The sequence below is a fragment of the Macaca nemestrina genome, chromosome X, assembly GCF_043159975.1.
Source record: "Macaca nemestrina isolate mMacNem1 chromosome X, mMacNem.hap1, whole genome shotgun sequence".
In the NCBI taxonomy this organism is placed as follows: Eukaryota; Metazoa; Chordata; class Mammalia; order Primates; family Cercopithecidae; genus Macaca; species Macaca nemestrina.
Window position 1 is genome coordinate 122,910,128 of NC_092145.1, and position 24,156 is coordinate 122,934,283.

At 39.7% G+C, this 24,156-nt stretch overlaps 1 protein-coding gene across 1 annotated transcript in view; it reads right to left on the reverse strand.

Moving 5' to 3' along the window:
• The window catches only part of LOC105463248 (X-linked Kx blood group antigen, Kell and VPS13A binding protein), a 44,967-nt gene that overhangs the window by 13,693 nt on the left and 7,118 nt on the right, over nucleotides 1–24,156 (reverse strand). The window contains exon 2 of the mRNA XM_011710263.2: nucleotides 22,775–23,037. Within this exon, the coding sequence (XP_011708565.1) occupies nucleotides 22,775–23,037 (263 nt within the window). The remainder of the gene's footprint in view (nucleotides 1–22,774; nucleotides 23,038–24,156) is intronic.

Genomic DNA, 24,156 nt, shown 5'->3' on the forward strand with positions numbered 1-24,156 from the left:
TTAGTCCATTATTCATCAATAAATGCAAATTCAAACTACGATGAGATATTACACACCTACTCCATCACAAAAAGTAAAACCAAGTGCTGGCAAGGATATGGAGCAACTGGAACTCTCATACACTGCTTATGGGAGTGTAAAATGGTAAAACTGCCTGTGCAGTCTCTACTTAAGCTAAACATTGACATTGCTTTTGGTCCAGCAGTTCTACTCCTGCATATACATGCAACAGAACTGTATATATATGTGTACTAAAAGCCCAGCACAAGGATATTTATAGAAGCATTAATTGTCATAGTCACAATCTGGAAATAACCTAAACATTAATCGAAAGCAGACTGTATCAATACATTGTAGTATATTCATACAATGGAATATTATACAGCAATGCTAAGGAACAAACTTCTGTTACAAACTACAACATGGATAACTTTCATGAATACAGTGTGAGTGAAAGAAATCAGAACTCTGATTCCATTTACATAAAATTTTAAAACCCAGGAAAAAATAATCTGTGGTGTGAGAAGTCTGCTTTCTGCTTAGTGGTTACCTTTCGGGGAGGTGGGTGAGGAAAGTAACTGAAAAGAAACATAAGGAGTCTTTTGGGGATTCTGATACTCTTCTATTTCTCACCTTGGATAGAGAACTACATGAGTAAGTTTACTTTGTGATAAATCAATATTTGCCCTTATGATGAGTATAGTTTTCTGTGTGTCCTTTATACTTCAATAATAATATGTATTTGAAAAAACTAGGTACACTGTTACTATACTTAGCAGGCACTCAATAAATGTTTATTAGATTAGAATTTTTAAAGGCAAAAAGAACTATCGTTTCATTGTTATAATGGAGTTGTTTCAGATATATTTTTCCCTACCCTGGCAAAATGCCAAGTAGAAAATAGACATGACATAAACCCCTACTTAGATTACTACAGCAAAACTCATTCTGCAATATAACCAGTATGATGCCCTAGTACTGTTAAAAGAAAATTCTTAAAGTCTTAGTGACTAAGATCTCACTGTTACCAAAATTTCTCTTGAACATCTGTCAGTTTACCAGCTGTTTAGCCAAAAATTGAGGACTTTTCCTTCAACACATATTTATATCTTGTCCTCAGAATTGTGAGAACAAATACTATGGCCCATCACTCACAACCCACATGACATGATTATAACTGTATACTCTATAATCCTTAGAGATCCTGAGTGATTTTGTTCTTTTCTCCCAGACGTATTTCGATTTCTTGCCTAAGGACCTGGATGATAAGATCTCTTCCAGTGCATCTTTCTTATGCAAAAAATTATTGCACTCTTATTTCATGCCAAGGGACTATTGTAAGAATTTTACAGCTATAAATCACTTAACTTCTAACAATCCTATAAAGTAGATACTGTTATTATCCTCATAATAGAGATGAGAAAGTGGAGACATAGAGATGTTAAATAACTTCCCAGAGATCACTCAGGTTAACAGAGCTGGAATTCCAATCTAAGTAGTCTTGCCCCAGATCATAGCCTTAACCAGTAGGCTCTTCTGCCTAAATAAATATAATTACGTCTATTTCCCTAGCAGTGGTCTCAGCTCCACATTTTATCTCTTTTGTTACTTGAAGGCAGGAAGGAGTCCGCTACCCTTAAAACTGCTCAGGACCTCAAGGAGTCTGGAGAATCCACCAAGGGTACTTTGAGGATTTGTTCAATTCTTCCTTGCTTCCACTGAGCCCAAATTTCATGTCTGTCTTCTATTATGCGAGTATTTCATATGTAAAGACCTTCTGAAATCATGCTGGTTAGGCACCCGAGAATGGGTAAGCCTCACTGTGCTAAGCTGGTTTCTGAGAATTGCCTCTCAAGGAATAACCAATGATCAGAGAGAAGTGGGGGCAGAAGCAGATCCCTCTATCTGCCCTAGCAACTTCAACTTGTCCTCCTCCTTCCTTATCATCCTGCCTCAGGCAGAGAAAAGGGGCATCAGTAGTTGAACTACGCAAAAAAAAAAAAAAACCTTCCTTTCAATAGCAGATCAAGGAAGTAAGATCCTAGACTCATATATGGGGCCCTCTATCAGCAAAATGGAAGCAGCAAAATGGTATCTAACAGCAAAATGGTAGCAAGACCACTCAGAATCCCAAGACAGAATTTCTCTATTCTACTGCAGATTTTCAGGTAGGGCAAGGCATCACAAACCCTCTTAAAATGTAGCTACTCATGTACAATGAACCTTGTAAATAATAAAGCATGGCCATTAGACCCTCCATGACTGAAGCAATCTCTCGTATTTTTTCTTTTGCCAACACTTGAACCATAAACACTCACAAATATTTGCATGCACATTCTTACCTCCACTAATCTTTTCAACTACCACAATAATCCTCAGTGCATTTTTCTTCCCAAATCTATCTTCCCTTCCCTCTTTTCCAAATACTTTATTTTTTGTTCTCCTTATTTTATGGTCATGTTTGATACATGTCCATGGTTGTAAACAACATGAAAGCCTTTTAGAAATAGGTAGGATAAAAAGAATGAAAAACAAGTGGTTTGGACCTTGCAAGGATATCACTTCTTCGATGTGTGATTATACCTACTCAGTGCCTCTAATTCTATGCAGCACTACCAAGACCTACTTACTTTACGGAGATGTGGGTGAGGAATCAGAAGGCCTATACTGGATACTGGATTATTCAAATTGTTATATAAGCAGCAGTTACATGTTTCACTAAACTCAAGCACAGCCTTGACAAGACACCCTTGTCTGGGGGTGGGTAGGAGGCATATGTCTTCCCACTAAGTACCACTAAGTAACTTCCATTGACTTGTGGCCACAAACTCCAGGAAAAACTCAGAGCCAACATCATGCCAAAGCCAAACCTAAGCAAAAACTCTTGGTGGGTGGATGGAAACATTCTCCCCCCTGGCACATTTGGAGGTGGGTTTAATTTAGGAGGAATGAATATGAACCCACCTTCAAGTCTTGCAGACTTAATATAATCTTATAATAGGCATATACCATTATGCAATCATATGGACCATTGTTTAGGTTGCTACAGCAGCTATGTATACTATACTGACTATAGCTGAAAATGACCTCTGGTGTAGAAAACCATTAAATGGAATTGTTAGAAATGTAAGCCAATAAAGTAAGACAAGTACCAGAGCATCCAATCTACTATCAGATATATACAAGCTATTTCTTTCTTGGATTTGCAATATGTGACACAGACCATAGATGGTCTGCAAAATCTAAAATATTTTTCTTCTATCCCTTTACAGAAAAAGGTTGGCCACCCTGCAATAGAACACTTTTCTGCCACAAAAATGAATAAACTAAGTTTACATTCGTCAATGTGTATAGTTCTCAAAAATATAATGTTGACTGAAAAAAAAATGCAAGTTTCAGAAAGTTATTTGCAGTGTGATAAAGTTTAAAGACCTACAAAATCAATATATCCTATTTATGGATACAGTGCCTATGCAGCAAAGTTATAAATCATGCACAAGAATGATAAACTCTGAAATCATGACAAGGAAGACTCACAGGGTGCCCCAACTATACTATAAATTTTATTGCTTAAAAAGGAAACAAATACATATCTAAAGCAAACATGTCATGTAAAGATCTGATAAAGCAAAGAGGAAAATATACATATACACACACATATATATATACATACACATATATATACACATACATATATATACACATACACACATATGTATATATTTGGAAATATATATACACACATATATATGTATATATTTGGAAATATATACATATATACTATACACCTATATAATGCTTTTCTAGAGAATCCTAACATACCAACAGAGCTGTAGACTATTGAGCAACAATAAATGTTTTATTTAAACCATTAAGTCTTTGGTGGTTTGTTTTTCAGCAATAGCTAGCTGATACAGCAGAGACCTCTCACCCCCTTTCCAGGCATATGGCACCACAGTCTTTATTCACTCCAGGCTATTCCCTCAAGTCTCCCTCCTTCAGGAATATACAAATGAAAAACAGGCCTCAGTCACTATGCTCATAAATACTCCTAAACTCCAGGGTACACACAACAAGCCATCTCTAAGGGAGGTAAGCAACTGAGATAGGCCTATGGGTTCCCAGCTTCATAAGTCAGGGAGTGACTTGACTACCCTTGTTGCTAGCACCGTTCATCTTGAAATTCTACTTTAAGTGGCTTCTGGAAGGGAGGAAGTAACCTATCACCATAAATAAGTTACAGAAGATCCTCTTCTCTTCTGCCCCTTCTCCCCATGTAAGTCCTTTTAGAATTGGAAGGTATGGGTATGTGAGGTTGACTGTGGTAGTGTTAGTTTGTTACTCTCAGAAAATCCTGAGAGAAGAAAACTGGACAGTCCTTAGTGGCTTTTTTTCTGAAGGTAATATATTCAGCACATGGGCCAGATGTCATTTCTGGAGGAAAATGAAAAGTCCCATTTAATTTCTTATTATATAAGAAATAATTTCTAACAATGAGTACTTCACCAATAGAAGTGTCTTTTGAATACTGACAGCTTCACTGCTGAATATAATCAAGCAGAGGCTGGTGGAATACCTTTCAGGGACACCGAATAAGTGGTTTCTACAGAGTGTGCAAAATCAAACATGATGATCTCTTAGGTCCCTTCCATGTCTAACATTCTCCAACTCCACGAGAAGCAGTATTGGTTAAAACAACTAACATTGGGCCAAGTGTCCAAAAACTGGGTCTTGGTCTTGGCTTTGGGCCCTTAAACTTCCTAAACCTCAGTGTTGCAGATACTGTGGGTCTCCAATTTAATTGGTATCCTTCCTCTCTTCTTCCTTAAAGGCAGAACTCTAATTCTGATTAGGTGCTGCTCATCCTTCCACGTGTTCAAGGAAGATGATCCCAGGTTTGACCACTGGAGTAAATAAAGATTAATATAGACCAGTCTCCTAACTTATTCTGTGTCACAGACAAATACAAAAATTATACTATTTGTAATTTGTATTCATTGGGTTAAGAGGATGAAGCTGGTCTATCCACTCCAGGCCTTGCCCAGCTGTTCTGTAGGGTCAAGGATATCTACACCTCAGAGAAATCTGTAACTTCGTTTTCTATTCTTGTACCTAGAGATTGGTTTGGCATGGACATGTGACCCAATCTTGGCCAACGGAAACGGAATAGAATTATGTTGAAAAAAAGAGGCATTCCTCCCTAATAAAAAGAAGTACACAGGAAGAAACCTCCCTCTTCATCATGTCTGCATGTAATGTCTAGACCTAAAACTACCTGTAGATGTTTTAAAACATGGCTCCTGAAGTCCTGTGGAATACCACCCGTCAACAAGTGGGGTCTACGTTTTCTCTTCTTGAATCTAAGATCACGTGACTCCTAAATAGGATCAAGCAAAAATCATTCTGGTTTCCAGGCCAACATATTAAGACACAGAAAACTTCTACTTCATGTCTCTTGGAATCCTCACTCTTAAGATCTAGCTTCCATGTTGTAAAAAAGCCAAGAGAGGTCCACATGGAAAAGAACCAAGGCCTCCAGCCCTCAGCCCCAGCTAAGCAACCAGTATTAAACAGTACCAAATTGCCAGCCCCTAGTCAAGCTGCCTCAGCTGATGCCATATGGAGCAAGGCAAGCCCTGTGGATACCTACACAAATTACAAAATCATAAGCAAAAGAAACGACTGCTATTACTTTAAGTCACTAAGTTTTATGGTGGTTTGTTATGCAGAAATACATAATAGATACATGGTCCTCTTGCAATCATCAGGGGAGACACCAATAAGAAACCAAAGAAGACAGATAAAAAGATGGAAAGCGCCTGGATCCTCGACACTGTTGTGCTAATAAGTTAGTCAACCGTAGGATCACTCTGCCTCTGAACTTATTATATGAGATAATACATTTTTACAATTTTAAATTGCTTTTAGTTGCATATTCTATCACTTGCAATGAAAACATCTCAAATGATACCCTCACTTTTTTCATCTATGAAATTGAGATTAATTGGCCGGGCGCGGTGGCTCCCGCCTATAGTCCCAGCACTTTGGGAGACCCAGGTGGGTGGATCATGAGGTCAGGAGATCAAGAGCGTGCTGGCTAACACAGTGAAACCCCGTCTCTACTAAAAAACACAAAAAACTAGCCGGGCGTGGTGGCGGGCACCTGTAGTCCCAGCTACTCAGGAGGTTGAGGCGGGAGAATGGCGTGAACCCGGGAGGCAGAGCTTGCAGTGAGCCGAGATTGCGCCACTCCACTCCGGCCTGGGCGACAGAGCGAGACTCTGTCTCAAAAAAAATAAAAAAAAAGAAAAGAAAAGAAAAGAAAGAAAGTAATTGAGATTAATTTAACTTCCCTGCCTAACTCACAAAAAATACCTTCCGTGATAGCAGTTAGGTTTTTTTCAACATTCACTGACCTTACATTGAGCAGTCATATGTGTCAGAACTGGGCATGCACAAATGAGTAAGACAAAAACCCACAGCCATCCAGAGTAGCCCATGATCAATCACTCTCTCTTTTGCAACAAAAACTTATACTCATTGTGAAAGCATGAAAAACACAGATAAATGGAAAGAAAAAAAGTACCCCATATTCTCGCTATCTCAGGACAACAACTAATTGATATTCCAGTGTATTTCCCTTCATACTTCCTGAAGTTTTGTGTTTTGTGTTTTTGTGTGTGAGTATACACATGCAAAAAAAGATGATGTTATGCCAAAAGTTTATAAGCTTACATCACGTAAAGCACCACATACAAACATAAAAAGCTATGCCTTCAACTCCCTCCTCACAATATTCCTCTATGAATATATGAATTAAATATATGAATTAGTCCAGCTTCTACACTAAAATACAGTTGGTCCAGAAAACAGACAAAAAAATTAAGTGAGGTTTTTTCAGAATCTAGCCAATGTGTCCGGCCAAGGTAGATCTCTGGGCAGCGATCTGATCAAACAGAAGATGATTGCATCAGGTTATCAAAGTTCAGAGAAGTGTGGTATAAAATTAGACCTAAGAATCCTAGCCTATTTAGCCTTCCCCCAAATACAGCAGAAGTGAAATTGCAGGAGTGAGTTATTAAGAGCGCTTTCCTAGTAATCCAAGAGTCAATAAACACCTCTGAAATCACTAATTCAAACACCCTATCCTGACCACCACCTTCCACCCATCTGACTTGCTTGCTTAAGAGCTACTACGATTGTTTTTTTTAAATTTTTACCAAGTCCTCCAATGAAACAAATCCTCTATTTTCCCACATCCAGCTAAGAATACTTGGTGCAAAACTTCATTCATTCTCTAGCACAAACCTCAAACATGCTTACCCTTCAATTCTATCACATCATCTGTGACTGAAATTGTCCCTGGATGAACCTAGCTTTCTTTTTCACAGCTGCATATGCCTGGCCCACTGTGATTCAAATTATCATCTCTATTTAGATGACTACTCTCAAACTGAAGAGCTTGAGGCAAGCATCTGGGTGCAGGTGGTTCATTTGGGAGGTAAGCCTAGAAAGCATAATGAAGGAGTTGGGTGGGAAGTGGGAGAGGGGAGGAAGCAAGGCTACTAAAGGCTACATTTTTAAACTGGTTACCACTGTGGCAAATGAGGCTCATTCCCACTGGAGATCCACAGAGGACTGTGTAAATTGTACCCCAAATTATCCATCTAAAGGACAGACAGGCTGAGGTCTTATCCATCAACTACCATCTCCCTTAGTTTGGGGTGGCCCCATGGGCATTACCTTACCCACACTTCTCATCAGTACCTGAGTTGCATTCCCTGCCAGAGGAGAAAGGCCTGTGGCAGAAAGGAAGAGAAACACTGCAGTATGTGCTGCGACACATGCTCAAGATAGGATGTTGGCAACGTGCACAGAATCTTTCACCACAGATGCATGGACATACGTCTCAGAGCATCCAAAGCCTGCTATCAGCCTATGTATCTCTCCAGGCTACACAGCCATTCCTGCCTCCATACTAAATCTTAAAAATCTCTTATGGCATGTCTTCTTTTAGATGTCCCACAGACACCTCCAACTAAAAATGACAGAAACTGAGAGGAGTCAGAAACACATCATGGATTTAAACTTTCTGAGAGAATTTGCTGATGGCAACAGCATGGGGCTTCCTCAAATGAGTGATTTTGCCAATGGATGAGGCTGTGAGGAGCCCTGCCAGGCTCTGGAACCCAGGCATCAGCAATTCTTCTTGAATTGGGACATGTCAATTAGACTGACTGTCCCACCCCTAAAGAATCGGTGGCACTCAGGCCTGTGCACCGGCATTTCCGCATTCTGTGGGGCGATGTAACTCCTGTTGTTGTTGTTGGTCTTGTTGCTTTTCAACTCTAGGATACAGGCTATCTGACAGGTCACTGACACATACTGTAAAATGCATTGTTCAACACAGGTTCAACTGTCTTCCCTCTCAAAATGTCATACAAGAAGTTTTGTTTCCAATTACATACTTATTTTGATAACTCTAAATAATCTTTAGTTGGTTCTCTTTTATTTTATTTATTTATTTTGTATTTTTAGTAGAGACAGGGGTTTCACCATGTTGGCCAGGCTGGTCTCAAACTCCTGACCTCAGGTAATCCACCCACCTCAGCCTCCCAGAGTGTTGAGATTACAGGTGTGAGCCACCACGCCTGGCCATAACATCTGTTCATTTCCTTATGCGTAAACAACAGGTTCACATCTGTATGAGCAACATAATTTTACCCTTTGAAAAATATATTTTAACCACTTTGGAAGTCATAACAAGATGTCCAACTGATTCACCTGTAAGAGTCAGGTAAACATTGCTGACAAGGAAGTGTACCTCGTGAGCAGTTAAAGCCTAGGCATGTCCTTTCTTCGCTCTCATAGGTGAATCCAGAGCACCAATAGAGCTTTGTTGACACCCTCGTTTTCTCATTTGAAATCCTCTCTACAAATTTTGTGTTTCTATTTTGTTCTGGTTCACTTACAACCATTAAGTTATTCCCCTTTACCATTGAGAGAAATGGTTTGAAATCCGATTTTAAGGTCTAACAATCTGGAGATCTAAGTACATCCATGGTTTAGAGAAATCTAGTCCCTATTGGGTGACGGGCAACAGAAAGTCTGGTTTGTCACCCTTTTTGTTAGTTTATTTTTCTAAGCTCAAATCACTTAAGAATTTCATGCCCTTTGACAGGAAAAGAGCTATTAAAATCTGGACTGGGGAGATTTTCTGATTTTGTGTTCAATCTTGATCCATGCCTGAAATTGAAGAATTGAAGCTACAAACTCTATTTCTAGCTGTAGGTCTATATGTCTGTAATATCCTCACTCTGATTGTACGAGTGTATAATGTTTTCCTACCTATGCACAGTATTAATACGTTAGATTATAAAGTCTCCCAAATTAAAGGAGTTCTATTCTGATTGGCATATCTAGACAAATAACTGCTTATATAAATTGAATATAACTAGAATTTCCTAAAATACGCAAATTGTACTATTGATTTTTAAATGTGCTAGTCTAAAAAATATATTATCCTAGAAACCAACTCAAAACCATTTTAAGAATTCAGATTTATATAATTTATGTAACTCTTTGGCAAATAAGACTAGTTTAAGACTTTGAGTTTAATGTAAACATCTCTGATTTATCAGTGTCATATTTAATACAAGCATATATTTTTATACTCTTGGGTATGTTTTTCCTAAACTTATACAGCTTTTTGATCAAATGAGCTAGAATTATTCCTGTCAAATATTTAAAATGACTTAAAAACTTAAATCTATTTTTAAGCAACTTGAATCACTGTTCTGATAAATTTGTAGTTCCATAGTAATGAGGTTGTGTAGTATGTTACCTTGAAGAGCATTTCCAAAATTTTTAGATAACTGAAGATCTTGGCTATTCATTGGCTTTCCAGATCATTTCTAAGTAAGACAGAATTCTGAAAAATTGATCAGTAAGCACAGTTTTCATTTATACACCATTGCTTGTTATTCGTACATGCCACAAAGAGGCTTTATCTTTGGGTCTGTAAATGAACATTTTCATTTCTGCCACACTGTGGAATTAAATAAGGGAAGTATGTGGCTGGATAAAGCTCAGTGAAGTATATTCATGAGATTGGTTAGGCTGCTAAAATGACAGAAATTCACAATTATCTACTCCCTGGTTTTCTTTGTGAAATACAAGTAGCTGCTTAAAAGTTATTATTAATACAAGTGAATGAGATTACTAGGAATCTCAAGATAATGAAATTTTTATTATGGGCAAAAATGTATATTTCTGTTCTAAAGAAAAATGACTTGTTCCAGGATGGGAATGAGGAAGAATGGTGAAGGATAAAACCTGAGTGAATAAAGAAAGTTGTAGGAGGTTTGCAGAAAGAGTCTGAAAAGGAACACAGTTTTGTGTTAACATTTTGCCAAATCTGGCTCAGTTTTGATGGGTTTATTTGTGAGACTGTCAAAGTAAATAGTGGGTTATTTAAAAGCAAATATTTCATTGAAACAAATCTAGAATTAGTTTTTCTGTGAAAATGAGTTTTCTTGGAGTATTGGTCTGTTCTTAATAAAAGGTTGTAAAAGATTACTTTTGGCGTGTATTTGTTTCCTATAACTGCCATAACACATTACCACAAACACAGTGGCTTAAAACAACAAATGTTTGTTGTCTTAAAGTTCTAGAGATCAGAAGTCTGAAATCAGTTTGGCTGGGCTGAAGTCAAGGTGTCAACAGGGGCATGCTCCCTCCAGAGGATCAAGGAGAGAATCCATTTCCTTGCCTTTTCCAGCTTCTACAACTGCATTCCTTGGTTCCTGCCTCTTTCCTCCATCTTCAAAGCCAGCAGTGCAGCATCTTGTTTCACTCCTCACATGGTCTTCTTCCTCTGTGATCAAACCTGCTGCTGCCTCTCCCTTATACGAACATTTGTCCCGGGCCCACCTACATGACCTACAATACAATAATCTCCCAACCTCAATCTCTTTATCTGCAAAGTTCCGTTTGCCATATAAAGTGACATATATAGGTTTCAGAGAGTAGAAAGTGAATATCTTTGGGGTCATAATTTAGCCTAAAATATTACCTATGTAATCCTGCCCTAAAAGTAGGGATTCTGCATCTTACCACAATAACACCTTTTTTCCATAACTTTATCTTGCCCTTGATTATTCTCTTCAAAAAAAAAAAAAAAAAAAGTTCTCCATTAAGAATGTATTAAGGTCTTTTGTATGTTTATCCAAATATTGTACTGTCACTTTAATTAACAGATAGCCAAGCTACAACCATTCATGTACTCAGCCACCCATGATCCTAACTTAATTCTCAAATCTCCTAGCAATTTTGCCTTTCAAAATAAAATTCAAAAGTTTAAATGAAATAAAATGAAACTCTATAAATCTTTTACACTTAGACTTATCTTTGAGATGTCCAACAGAGTACCTAGAAAATAGGAAAGATTTGTTCTTTCACTTTATAAAAAGATAGATATTAGATAAAATTAGTTTTGCTGCTGTTAGTATTGATGAGTTGCATGGAAAAAAGTAAAATCAAAAGAGGTGGTCTCCAGCCTGGGCAACATAGGTTAGATCCTGTCTCTTAAAAAAAAAAAAAAAAAAAAAAATTAGCCAGGCATGGTAGTGTGTACCTGTATTCCCACCTACTTGGGAGGCTCAGTGGGGAGGATGGTTTGAGCCCAGGAGTTTGAGGCTATGGTGAGCCATGATTGTACCACTGCACTCCATCCTGGGTGACAGAGTGAGACCCTGTATAAAAAAAAAAAAAAAAGAAAAAAGAAAAAAAAGAAAAGAGGTACTCAGCCTTCCCTAGATAAAATCTGAATATGAAATATATTATTAGTATAAACATTTCAGAAGTTCTAGATTGTATGAGAAGTTCCTAGAGATTTGTCAGTGCCCCCACTGTCCATAGTATGTTTCTAATTATCAGAGTCCTGCTAGTGCTTTCCTTCATGATATTAGGCAACAAAATTATGGTATTAACAGTCATCATTTCAGTAGATTTCTAAAACTATTTAGTCACAACTTTCCTTTTAAGTTTTATGAAGCATCTTCCCTCACGGCTTTTTAAGTTGAGGATGCACATCAAACCTTTTTATGGAGGTTTAGTAAAATACAGATGTCTAGAATCTACCATAGACTTACTTCAAAATATGATTAATCATTATGCTGACATACATTTTGTTCAAAACTTTTTTACATTGGCTTTATTATCTTATTTTGTATGTCACAATTTCTTCTTCAGTTGTATTATTTTTGTTATGTACTTCCACTGGACTTTTCACTTTATCACAAGTCGTAAGTGAACCATAGGCACTTTAAGTCTCTATCATCTCCAGATGCTTTTTTTTTTTTTTTTTTAAATTCTTGTTGCCCAGGCTGGAGTGCAATGGTGCGACTGCAGCCTACTGCAACCTCCACCTCCCGGGTTCAAGCAATTCTCCTGCCTCAGCCTCCCAAATAGCTGAGATTACAGGCATGTACTACCACGCCCCGCTAATTTTGTGTTTTTAGTAGAGACAGGGTTTCATCATGTTGGTCAGGCTGGTCTCGAACTCCTGACCTCAGGCTATCCACCCACCTCGGTCTCCCAAAGTGCTGGGATTACAGGAGTGAGCCACCATGCCCGGACGATACTTTTTTTTTTTTAAGAATTGTAGTCTCACTTTGTGGCCCAGGCTACAGTGTAGTGGTGCAATTGTAGCTCACTGCAGCTCAGAACTCCTTTGTTCAAGAGAGTCTCCCAACTCAGCTTCCCACGTAGCTGGGACTACAGTTACATACCACCATATCCAGCTAATTTTTAAAATATTTTTGTAGAGACGGAGGTCTCACTATGTTGCCCAGGCTGATCTTGAACTCCTGGCCTCAAAGGTTCCTCTTGCCTCAGCCTTCCAAGTTGCTGGGATTACAGGCATGAGCCAGTATGCCTGGCTCTCAGATAGTTTTTGATTTACACTGATGCTTCCCTAAAGGCCCTACAATCAGCTACAGGAGGGAGATTTTTGTCTTCAGCAAAGAAGGATTGTCTTAGAGCACCATGAAAAAGGTCAGTACCTCAAGTACTTCAAAGACTAGGCTCTTGAACACAGGCTTCTCATGCCATCACATTGCCACATTTAAGACAATGGTTAGTGGACAGATCAGAATTACCGGAACACCTTAACTGAGACATATTTGTGTTCATAACACAGTTTAACACAATGTCCAGTGGAACAAGACCTAGGTTTGCAAAGTCCAAAGACTTATACTATAAAATCAGCACTTTTCTCCTAATTTGTCTGGCCTTCCCCAAATAAAGCACAAATGAATATTCTTGGGACTGAGTTATTGAGTGCTTCCCAAGAAATCCAAGAGATCCTAACACCTTGGTATTGAAGACTTTAGCTTATTTTTCTCAGAGGAGAACATTAAACACTTTCTCTTTTGAGACCCCTTTTTCAGGATACAGTAGAGGAAGGAGCCCCAGGCCATCATTCTACTGTGCTGCCCACTCACCATGTGACTTTACAAGAACTGATTACCATCACTGGGCCTCAGTGGCCTCAGCTGTATAATGGAGACCCTAAAAGAATCATGTCCTCTGAACCCTATGTACCCATTTTCCATAGAAATATTTTGCTAGGAAAAGAGCACAGTCATAATTATACATTTCTAGCTGATCTTTGAAACAATTTTTCCATTTTCCTCACTGGAAAGTGATGGGCCCCCAAGTAAACTACACTGTAGGAGACCAGAACCCAGTTCTGCCTCTTCTTTCAGTATGTTGTCCCTTCTTGTCACGAAGACTCCCTTTCACAGTTGCCTTGGTGAATTCTTTTTATCCTACATTTCAGAACTCAACAATCTTACATCTAACATGCCCCACTGATGCTAACTGTTTTCCTTAATATTTTTTGGTTTAACAGAAGTAGTTCAGCAACATTTTCACCAGTATTATGCTAAAGTCCTAAATATAAGAGGGATAAATCTGTTTTCATGAAGACTCTGAAGGAGAAACAATACCAACTGCAAGTCCTGTTTACTGCTTTTCGTTAGATTTAAAATCTAAATCTAAATCTAAAATCTAAATCTAAAAAGTTTGAGGACTGGTACAATGAACTGTCTGTTACCAGTCAGTTACGGTAAGTATGGACATTGAGAGCTGGCATTAAGGAATCTGTATACATCTGATTTAGCCACATTTAAATTAGTGGGCTCACTTTTTGAACAAGGTATATACCAGTGCAGTTGTTAAACTCGAATGACAAGTCAAATATGAGTGGCATACTAGTAATACAACCACATATCAGTTCACAATGTACTGGAACAAGAAAAACAAGGAAGTTTGCTTGGTCCTACCCCAATGATATTTTGAGAAGCACTGCACAATATACTACTTCATTAAATGAGATCGATTGTTCTAAATACTGTGGACTTGTAATTAATTTATAGTGAAAGTAACAAACTCAAGTATCTCCATTAATCAGACAACTACTATAAATTAATGAAGTAGATCAAATATAGGACCTCATAGGGAAGAGTGTGGAAGGAATGTGGCAAACCAGAGGTCCAGTCTTCATGGAGCAGTAGCTAGTCATCTCTATGTGACTGTAATCATGTATACCCTCATTTCTACTTCTCAAGAGAGCCAGAAATCCAGACTTCCAGGTAAAATGTTATTGATTTTCAAATGCTACCAGCTTATTAATTTTCTTTTAAGATGTCTGCTTAGAACTAGCAAACCTATCCGCCATCCAGTTTGAGTTGTAAGATGCCACTTTGTAGACTGTGCTTTAGGAAATAATATATTAGAGATTAGCAGTGTCAGGGTTGTCCTTAGGGCCATGTGGAAGATGTGCTTGTCTAAATCCCAGAAGTCTTTCTTGCCGTATCATGTCCACTGAACCTCATATTTTGAGGCACCTCATTGTCAAGCTGCTCACCCCACCACTGCATGATTCCTTATGGAGAGCCATGGAGCACTCCCAGCCTTAGCCCAGCTCCTTGCTTCCTCTTCTGTGCATTTGAGCTGCAAGCAGGCCTCTCTCTAGCAACTCCAGGTGGGGAGTCTCCTTCAGCTCATCACTTCATGGCGACAGCGCCCCCTCCCCTGGCCGAAGTGAAATATCTTTGTGTCCAGGACATGGGTTTCTCACAGCCTAGTTTTTAAACACGAGACCGCTATTTACTTCATTCTCGGGACACTCCTGTGAATTAGTCAAAGGGCAAGCTGGGTCCTTCTGCTTAGACAGAGGCAGAGAGAGGGCGAGTCACAAGGCAGGAGGAGCAAAGGGGACACAAAGAGGAAGGGCTCTTCCTCTGCCAGGCACTCTCCTGTCTCTCCACAGGGTTCAGCAGGATGTGGCTCTCATAGCCAGTGGACCAAGTGCCCAACAGTAACCTGAGAACCAGGCCCAGATGTACCCCGGCCTGGGGTTAGGGAAGGAGACAGATGCAGCTGTTTATTAGGGGTCACACTGTGCATATCCCAAGTGGACCCAATCTTTGGGAAAACTAAAGATATGGGACTCTTATTACCGCTGTTTTACACATGAGCAAGCCTGCCCAGCAGGAGTAAATGAAAGTCCAAGATCACATGGTCAGAAAGTGGTGAACTAGGATCTCAAACCCAGGTTGTCTGATCTGTTATTGAATCTGGCTGAGCAGCCTCCTGGCCAGCAGGCAGCAGAATGCGGCCATAGAGGATCCAAAGAACGGGTGAAAATCTAAATAAGGACATTCACAGGCAAGGGGACAGATTGCTACAACACTTGATGTGACACCTTTTTTAAACAGTTCAGAGCACAAGTTTTTAAAAGTACAGTACATGCTCATGAAGGCTGTTTTGAACATGGTTTGGAAGCTAGTTGAATATGGTTTGGAAGCTAGTTATCTTTGGAAAAGATAACTTGGAGGGTCTATGGAAACTGAATAAAGGTGGTAGCTATGGCAGTAGCATCACCCACTTCATCCAAAAACAAAAAAAAAAAGTACAGTACATGCTTTAGAGGCCATCACTCGAGACAGAATTACACAGGTTATTTGTATACCTTTGAACCTGTTTTTGGCCATTGATAACTCTATGCTGTTCTATGAAATACATGATCATACACACATTATTTTTTCTGGGAATGCAATTGATAATTGTGTTTATAATGGAATACATTAACAAATAAGTTTTGTAATATTTTGTAACCATTAAGAACGATTGGATTGCATGTCCTAGGCCAGAGAGCTTTTATATAATGTTACTACTTAATTTAACAGTGTCCATAAGAGGATAGAAGAATATATTCCAAACAAAGTGTCAGAGTACCAGTTACTAATCCCTGTCTCAAGTCTTTTTTGGAATGAGGCAGGGTACAAATAAATAAATAAAATAACATGACCAAAACTCTCTTTTTTTTGCATTTTTCCTTGTGTTTTCCCCATCACTCCTCAATCTCCATGTAAAGCCTGTCCCATGAAGTTCATGCCAGCCAGTATGCAGTGTGCCCCCCTCCACCCACCCCTGTGGCCACTGCCCTCTGACTTCAGACCTTTGCTATTCTGAATAAAGCCTCCCGCACCTCAGTCAGAGTCTGCAGCTCCACCCCAGGTTCCAGCATCAGGTCAGGAATTTATCAAGCCTAGGAGGCCCCCAGCAACTCCCTGGCCTCACAAGGCCTTGCAGTTCAAAGCCAATGAGGAAGTCTCTATATCTTTATCCCCAGTCAGCTCCTCCCACCAGGGCCAGTGCTCTCACCAACACCACTGGAAACTGCCCCTTCTATAATCACTGATTCAAACACCCCACCTATTCAGCTCTCTATGGGATAGCTTCTCCTAGATGTCTCAGAGACACCTACAACCCAAAATGAGAGAACCTGAGAGAAGTCAGGGGCACTGTCATTAAAGACTTTAATAGCATGGGCTGATGGCAGCAGCCTGGAGTCTCTCATCTATGGAAATTTTTGAGGCTGGATGAAATTGTTGATGAAGTCCTGCCAGGTTCGGAGACCCAAACATCCCTCCTTCTCGGGCTGGGGCACCTCATCAACCTGATGGTGGGTACATACATCCTCCAAGAGGCATCTGAGCTGCTCATCCTTGTGCATGGCCCTCTCCATGTGTTCTGGGGTGATATGCACCCTGCAGCTGTTTTGGGCCTCCTTGCCTGCCTGCTCCAGGATGTTGGCCATCAGATACTAGAGAATAACAGCCAGGAAAACAGGTGTGGATGAGCTCAGGCACTGGGAATACTGACCTTCTCGCAGAAAGCCGTCCATGTGGCTAACAGGAAGCTACAGCTAGGCTTTTGTGGAGCAGGGAAGAATCTCCTTTCTAAGGCTCCTTTTTGCCCTCACATGGTCTTGGTGAGTTTTGTTTTGATCAGCCCTCGTCGGTTTTCCCACTAGCCTGAGCCTCTCCAGGTACCAGTGCTTATTCCCGCCCATTGTGCTCCAGGCCCTCCTTGGTCAGGGAGCTGCCTTCATGACAACCTCAACTTTGTGATATTATTGGTGTCCACTGAGCCCTGATCAAGCCTGGCCTCGAAATGTCTCTGACAGGAACCTGCTCACCCTAATAACTGGACCATCTTTTTGAGGAAAGTCTAACTTTATACTTGACTTAAACATTCTAGCAACAACAACAAAAAACGTGTTTCAGTCAAAACCTTGTCCTGTCTTCACTACGCCAATCCAGGTTCTGTGATTCTAGCTTTGTATGGCCAGTGAGCTCATTTACATTCCTCTATAAGCTGTAAGTCACTAACAGACATGCTCAATGTCTTGTACAGTAGAGGTTCAAATGTCACCCTTCTCATGCTGTAATAAAACCAGTTTTACTTCCATTTACATACTCATTTTGATATCTCTAGTCAATATTCCTACATCTGTCCTTTGGGTTATCTTATAAGCTGGTCCGAACATCTGCTTGTTCTCTCATGAGTTAAATAGAATCTTTAAAATGTGTTCATTTCTTTAAGCCTGAAACTGAAAGTAAAATATACCTTGCAAACCTGCTACTTCACTACCAAGACAAATGGAGATCCATGGCTACAACAGTCCATATCAGGAACTGGGAATTATTCTTGACATCTCTCACTGCCTCACCTTCATATCCAATCAATCAACACATTGTTCCACTTACGCATTCTTAATATTGCTCCAATAATCCACTCTGACTATTCCAGTCCAGGCCATTATTCTCACCTTGACAACTATAGTAGCCCACTTCCTAGCCTCTCTGTTTCCTCCTTCACTCTCCTCCAATCCATTTTGCAGAGTAATCAGTTTCTAAAACTAAATTTGATCATGAGACTTGTTACTTAAAACTCATCAGTGCCTTCCCATTGCCTCTGGAATAAAACTTGAAATCCTGGGATGCTCTTTCCTGATTTTTCTTCATCTGGCTTCTTTTCTTCATCTAGCAGTTTTCAGTTTAAACCTAAGTTTTGGAAACCTTTGTCTCATTTCCCAGACTCGGTTAGACACCCCCCAACATACCCTCAGAGAGGCTACTTATCTTTGACTTTGCAGGATTTACCTTAAATAAATTATGCATTTGATTAATAATTTGTCTGATGTTTATATATCCTATTCGGAGATGATTGGGGCCTGTCTACCTTATTCACCACTTTATCCTCAGAGACCAGTATAGGGTCTAAAACACAGAACACACCCAAGAAATACTCATTGAGTCCATAAATAAAGTCACAAAAATCTAACCTCAAATTCTGGCTCCTCTGGCAGGCTATGAATACAATTTTCCTATTTTTTTTTTTTTTTGGAGCCAAGGTCCTCCCAGGCTCAAGCAATCCTCCCGCCTTATCCTCCCAAGTAGCTGGGACCACAGGCATGCACCACCACTCCCGGCTAATTTTTGTATTTTTTGTAGAGATGGGGTCTCATCATGTTGCCCAGGGTGGTCTCAAACTCCTGGGTTCAAGCTATTTGCCCACCTTGGCTTCCTAAAGTGCTAGGATTACAGGTGTGAGCCACTGTGCCTGGCCCAATTTCCCTCTTTAGTAAGATGGAGACATTATCTACCTCAGGGACACTGTGTAAATGAAACAGAAGAATGCCTATCACAGTACCTGCCACAAATCAAGAGTTCATGAAACAGTCATTTTCACTACCAACATTACCACCTTGAGTGGAATAGAGAAGGGTACTGTGAGGGACAGGCAAGCCAAATGGCAGGCTGCAGGGGCCTTCACAAAGCACAGTAACGTTGGTGTGCTCACTTAGGCTTCAGCCCAACCCATCCTCCAAGATCCTCAGACTTGAGCAAGCCCTTGCTGAGAACTGACTAGACTCAGGGAATCTCAGGATATCCAAACTCACCCAAGACTGAAGCTCACAGACACAGTGTCCATTATTCACTGACTATGAGAAAGAAAACTTCCCCATAGCATAAGATTCCATTGATATGAAAGATTCATAATAGTCAAATCTATAGAGACAGGAAGTAGATTAGTAGGTTGCCAGGGGCTAGGGGCAAGGGAAATGAAGAGTGACTGTTAATGAATAGGGGACTTCTTTTTGATGTAATGAAAATGTCTAAAATTGTCCAAAACTTTTCGGTGCAATGAAAATGTCTAAAACTAGACAGTGGTGATGATTGTATAACATTGTCAATATACTGAAACCTACTGAATCGTACACTTAAAATGGTGAAATTTATGTTATATAAATTGTATTGCAATTGAAGAAAAACAATAACTCTCCAGTGACCATGTAGCTGGCTCTCCCTTCTCTCCCTCACGGCAAACTCTGCTAATGCCAAATCCATCAATGTTTGCTCAACGAGCACAGAATCAGTGAGAGAGGAGAGAGTTACAGAATTGGAATGCTGAATAGGGTCAGGTTGTGATGGACTCTATGTCCTTCTGTCAAGAGGGACACATTTCTATTGGTCTGGACTGCATTTAGATGATGTGGCAGACACTGTCAGCTGCCTATTCATTTTCCATTCCTCTCACTATCTTAAGAGAACATGGTTTTGTTATGGGTGGTCATGGGCCCAACCACATGCAGGCCATGACTAGTCTAACCCAATGTTCTCAAACTTTATTGATAATAAAATCACCTGGAGCCCTTGTTTAAAGAACAAAAGGGAAATAAAAAGAAAAGACATAATTTTGGCTCCCATCCCAGACACAGCAAATCACAGTTTCCAGAGATGAATCCTGGCAATCTATATATTTAACAAGCCCCCAGGTAACTCTAATCATCATCAGGGAAGTTTGAGGAACACTGGTCTAAACCACTGGTGGCAAACATTCCTAGACCTGGCTTTCCTAGCATCCCTTGAAGCTAAATGACTGATCAGTTCTGGTTAGAGACCTAAAGTCATTTCTGTCAGAGAGATTTCTGGAAAAGCTATAGTTTTTAATAAAAGGAGGAAGACAAAGCAAAGTCTATTAGGGAGATTCATGGAAAAGCTACATTCATTAATAAAAAGAGAAAGATATCTACCCTTCCTTCTTCAGCCCTTCTTACTGTTTTGAAGGTAGCTATGATGGTTGGAACTGTAGTAGCAACCCAAGCAAAAGGCCAATGGCTTGGCAGGGACATCAACTTTGCCACTATTGAGCAGCTGAAATAATGTCAGCAACTGTCTACTTCCAATATCTAGTTAGATAAGAAAAATAAACTCTAGGTTAACTTTACAGTTAGGTGTTTGTTCCTTGCACCAAATACATTTCTAACCACATGACAGACACTACCAACATTTGCCTCTGTGACACACCCTAGACCATGCTCCATTCATAAGGGTCTTACCCTTTCCGAGTGAGATAATCCTTCCTTATATATGTTAAGGCAGTGATTGGGGTTAGTCAAGACCTGCATAAATGGCAGCCATCTATCTTTTTAACAAGACCATGCCCACTTCCTTTTTCCGTAGCTATTTGATTTATCATTTAACTCTCAGAGGACTTATGGTTTTCTAAGTTCTTTTGGGACATTTCAGATATCCATTGTGACACTGACATTTTATAAGATAGATCTGATTTTTCCGGAACAGAATTATGTCTGAAAAATTGTAACAAGGGTTGGCAAACTTTCTTTGTAAAAAGTTAGTAAATATTTTAGACTTTGTGGGCCACATTATGTTTATTGCAACTACTCAACTCTGTTGTTTTAGTCCCAAAACAGTCACAGACCATACATAAATGAAAGAGCAGGGCTGTGTCCCAATAGAACTTTACTGACAAAAACAGGCAGTGCCCAGATTAGGCCCATGGGATGTAGTTTGCCAACCCCTCAACTGTGAGACAATCGTCACTAAAAAAACTTGAGGAAAAAAATTGGATCTACCTCTAAAAATCAAATAGGCTATCATCACATCTGATTTATTGCTGTATCCCTGCCACTTGGAAAAACAATAAACTGGGAAAAAGAGTATAGTGGCATGCAGTTTGGTCAAGACCCATTCCAGTTATAATTCCTTAGGGAACATGGATGCTGCTATATTTATTGAGCTTTTACTCCCTACCAGGTGTTGTGGAAAGTATTTCCATATAAATGTTGATCCACTAAGGTTCAAGATCTCTACTTGAGATCCTGACTCATACTTTAAGAAACACAATCAGGCAACCTGGATAAGGGAGATGGCTCAACATGTAAGTATCCTGTGACTCTGACTAGAATTATTACCAGCCAGTCTGAAATATAGGTAGAAAGAGGATAAAACTGAGTGAAGTAAAATAAATAAGTCTTTCTTATATTCAATGTTTTCTTAAACATGTATTTTTTCAACTTAAGGCTTTTAAATCATTTTGTATACCCATAATAAAACTTACCATAATAGTTTTCATTTACCCATAATATTAATACTTGGGAGGGTATCCACTTCTCATTTGTAGGCTTTTCAATAAAATCTTGACTCTGATGCAAATAGTGTTGTTTTTTAAACTTAACCAAAATCTGCTCTTATTTTGATGATGTGAGAATAGCCCAAAGGTAGAACATTGTCTTGACTTATAAACTGATATACCTATTACAAATCTAAGAAGACAGGAAAGTAGCCTTGTTCCATTATTCACCACAAAGTTGTTAAGCCAACTGTCTCAACTTGTTGAGAACTAGCACTGAAAGACAGAGTGAAATCCCAAGAGGACCAGCCTCCAGTAGCTGTATTTTCAGCCTCTGGTAAACTATATTTTCTAAAAATGGCCACAGTGGTATTTTTGGTCCCACATGATCTTCCAGAACTCTACCATTCCCCAACAAGAGTCAGAGTTGGCTTCCCTCTCCCTTCCCTTGAATCTGGGCAGAACTTTTGAGTACTTCAACAATGAGAAGGAAGCAAAAGTGATGTGCCCCAACTCCCAAGCCTGGATCACAAAAGCTGATACGGCTTCCATCTGGCCTTCCCTCATTCTTAGAACACTCACCCTTGGAAGCAGCTACCATGCTCTAAGGAAGCCCAAACTCACTCACACAGAGAAATCAAATGGAGAAGATCTGAGACTCCCAGCAACAGCCAATATCAAAACATGTGAGCAACAAGACATGTGAATGAAGGGGCCATGAATAGATTCTAGCCCCCCACCTTTGAGCCACCCTAGCTGATCCTTAGTGGATCACAGATTAGGTAACCCTTTTGAGCCCTGCCTAGAATGCAGAGTCATAAGCAAAATAAATGTTATTTTAACTGAGTTTTGAGCATAGTAACTAGAACATAGATTCAGAATTAAATGCACTTAAGAACAAATTTCCTTTGAAACAAAATAAACTATGTTTTGCTTCTCATTTTGATCCCCAAATGCAGGCAGAAATTAAAAATATACGTACTTCTTCCAACAGTGACGTCCTGCTGCATGATACTTATGTACAGCTGTAGGGTCAGCTGAGGGGCTGAGCCCAAGAAAGCCTGGATCACTGATGCCCGGCTGAACGCTGATCGGTGGGTGATTAGCTTGCCTTCTGCCTGGCCCACCTCTTTCTCAATCTCCTCTGAGAGGCCATTTTTTGGCATTTGCCTCTTCTTGGTGATACTGACATAAGGCTCTTCATTGTTGCCTGACTGAAAGTAGATGCAGAAGACTTCAAAACACCTGAAAACAAATCAGCAAGTCATAATAATTAGAGACAGACAGGATTCTGACTTTCCATGCTCATCCTACTTACCTTTAGCCTGATTCTCAAAGACTTGACTTGACTACTCTGAACTGTAGTCACTCTTCTAAATCAACCACTCCAAGGACCAGTTCTCCATATGCAGTCCTCTTGAGGCTTTCCAAGAGGCCAATGGGAATGTATGAGAACCAAATGAAGAAGTAACACCAAAGGCCACTGAAGCAAGGAAATATCTTAGAGAATGGAAAGTGGTTCCAGCTCCAGGGTCACAGAAATAATGTGCAGTTTTCCTTCCTGACACATACTAGCTGTGTAGCCATAGCCAAGTCACTTACTATCCCCACCCCAGTATATTCCCTCCACTATAAAGCAGATATAATGCCCACTTTGTCATATTGCTGTGAAAAATGATAATACAGTGTGACTGCATGCATGCATGCACATACATGTGTGTTCCACATCCAAAAGATGCCCCAAACCACCCCAGTTAAAGCAGAAGCTATGGCTTGGAAATCCTCCAGCACAAGGCAGCTTACCATCTAGCATTTCACTGGGAGACCACGACATGTTACCTATCTCTCTGTTTTCATTTGTCCTTACAGGGCAGGACTAAAGTTAGTCCCACCTAGGGATGGAGACTTAATCAGTGACCTTTCCAGACTGAGAGAATACCTGGCTTTTAACATCTGAATTTCCTCTCTAGGTAAAAATATGGATGCTGAAGCTGGAAGAATACTGAGGTCTGTGATTAACTTTGAAGTACACACACACACACACACACACACACACGAATTGATAGATGGATAGATATGTGAAACAAAATGTTAATTGTAGAATCTAGGTGGTAAGTACTTGGGCATTCACTATAGAATTCCTTCAACTTTTCTTCTGTGTGTTTGAAAATTTTCATAATAAAATTCTGGTGAAAAATGTGTTTTCCCTAGGAGTAAGAAAAATACTCATGGCCGTAGGTTTATAACTTGTTAAAGGACGTTTTGTCCCTCCTCTAACATGCACTTTTATAACAACCTTATGATGCTGCCAGAAGATTTTAATGGCTTCATCTATTTCATTGAATGTTAATGTTATAATGCTAA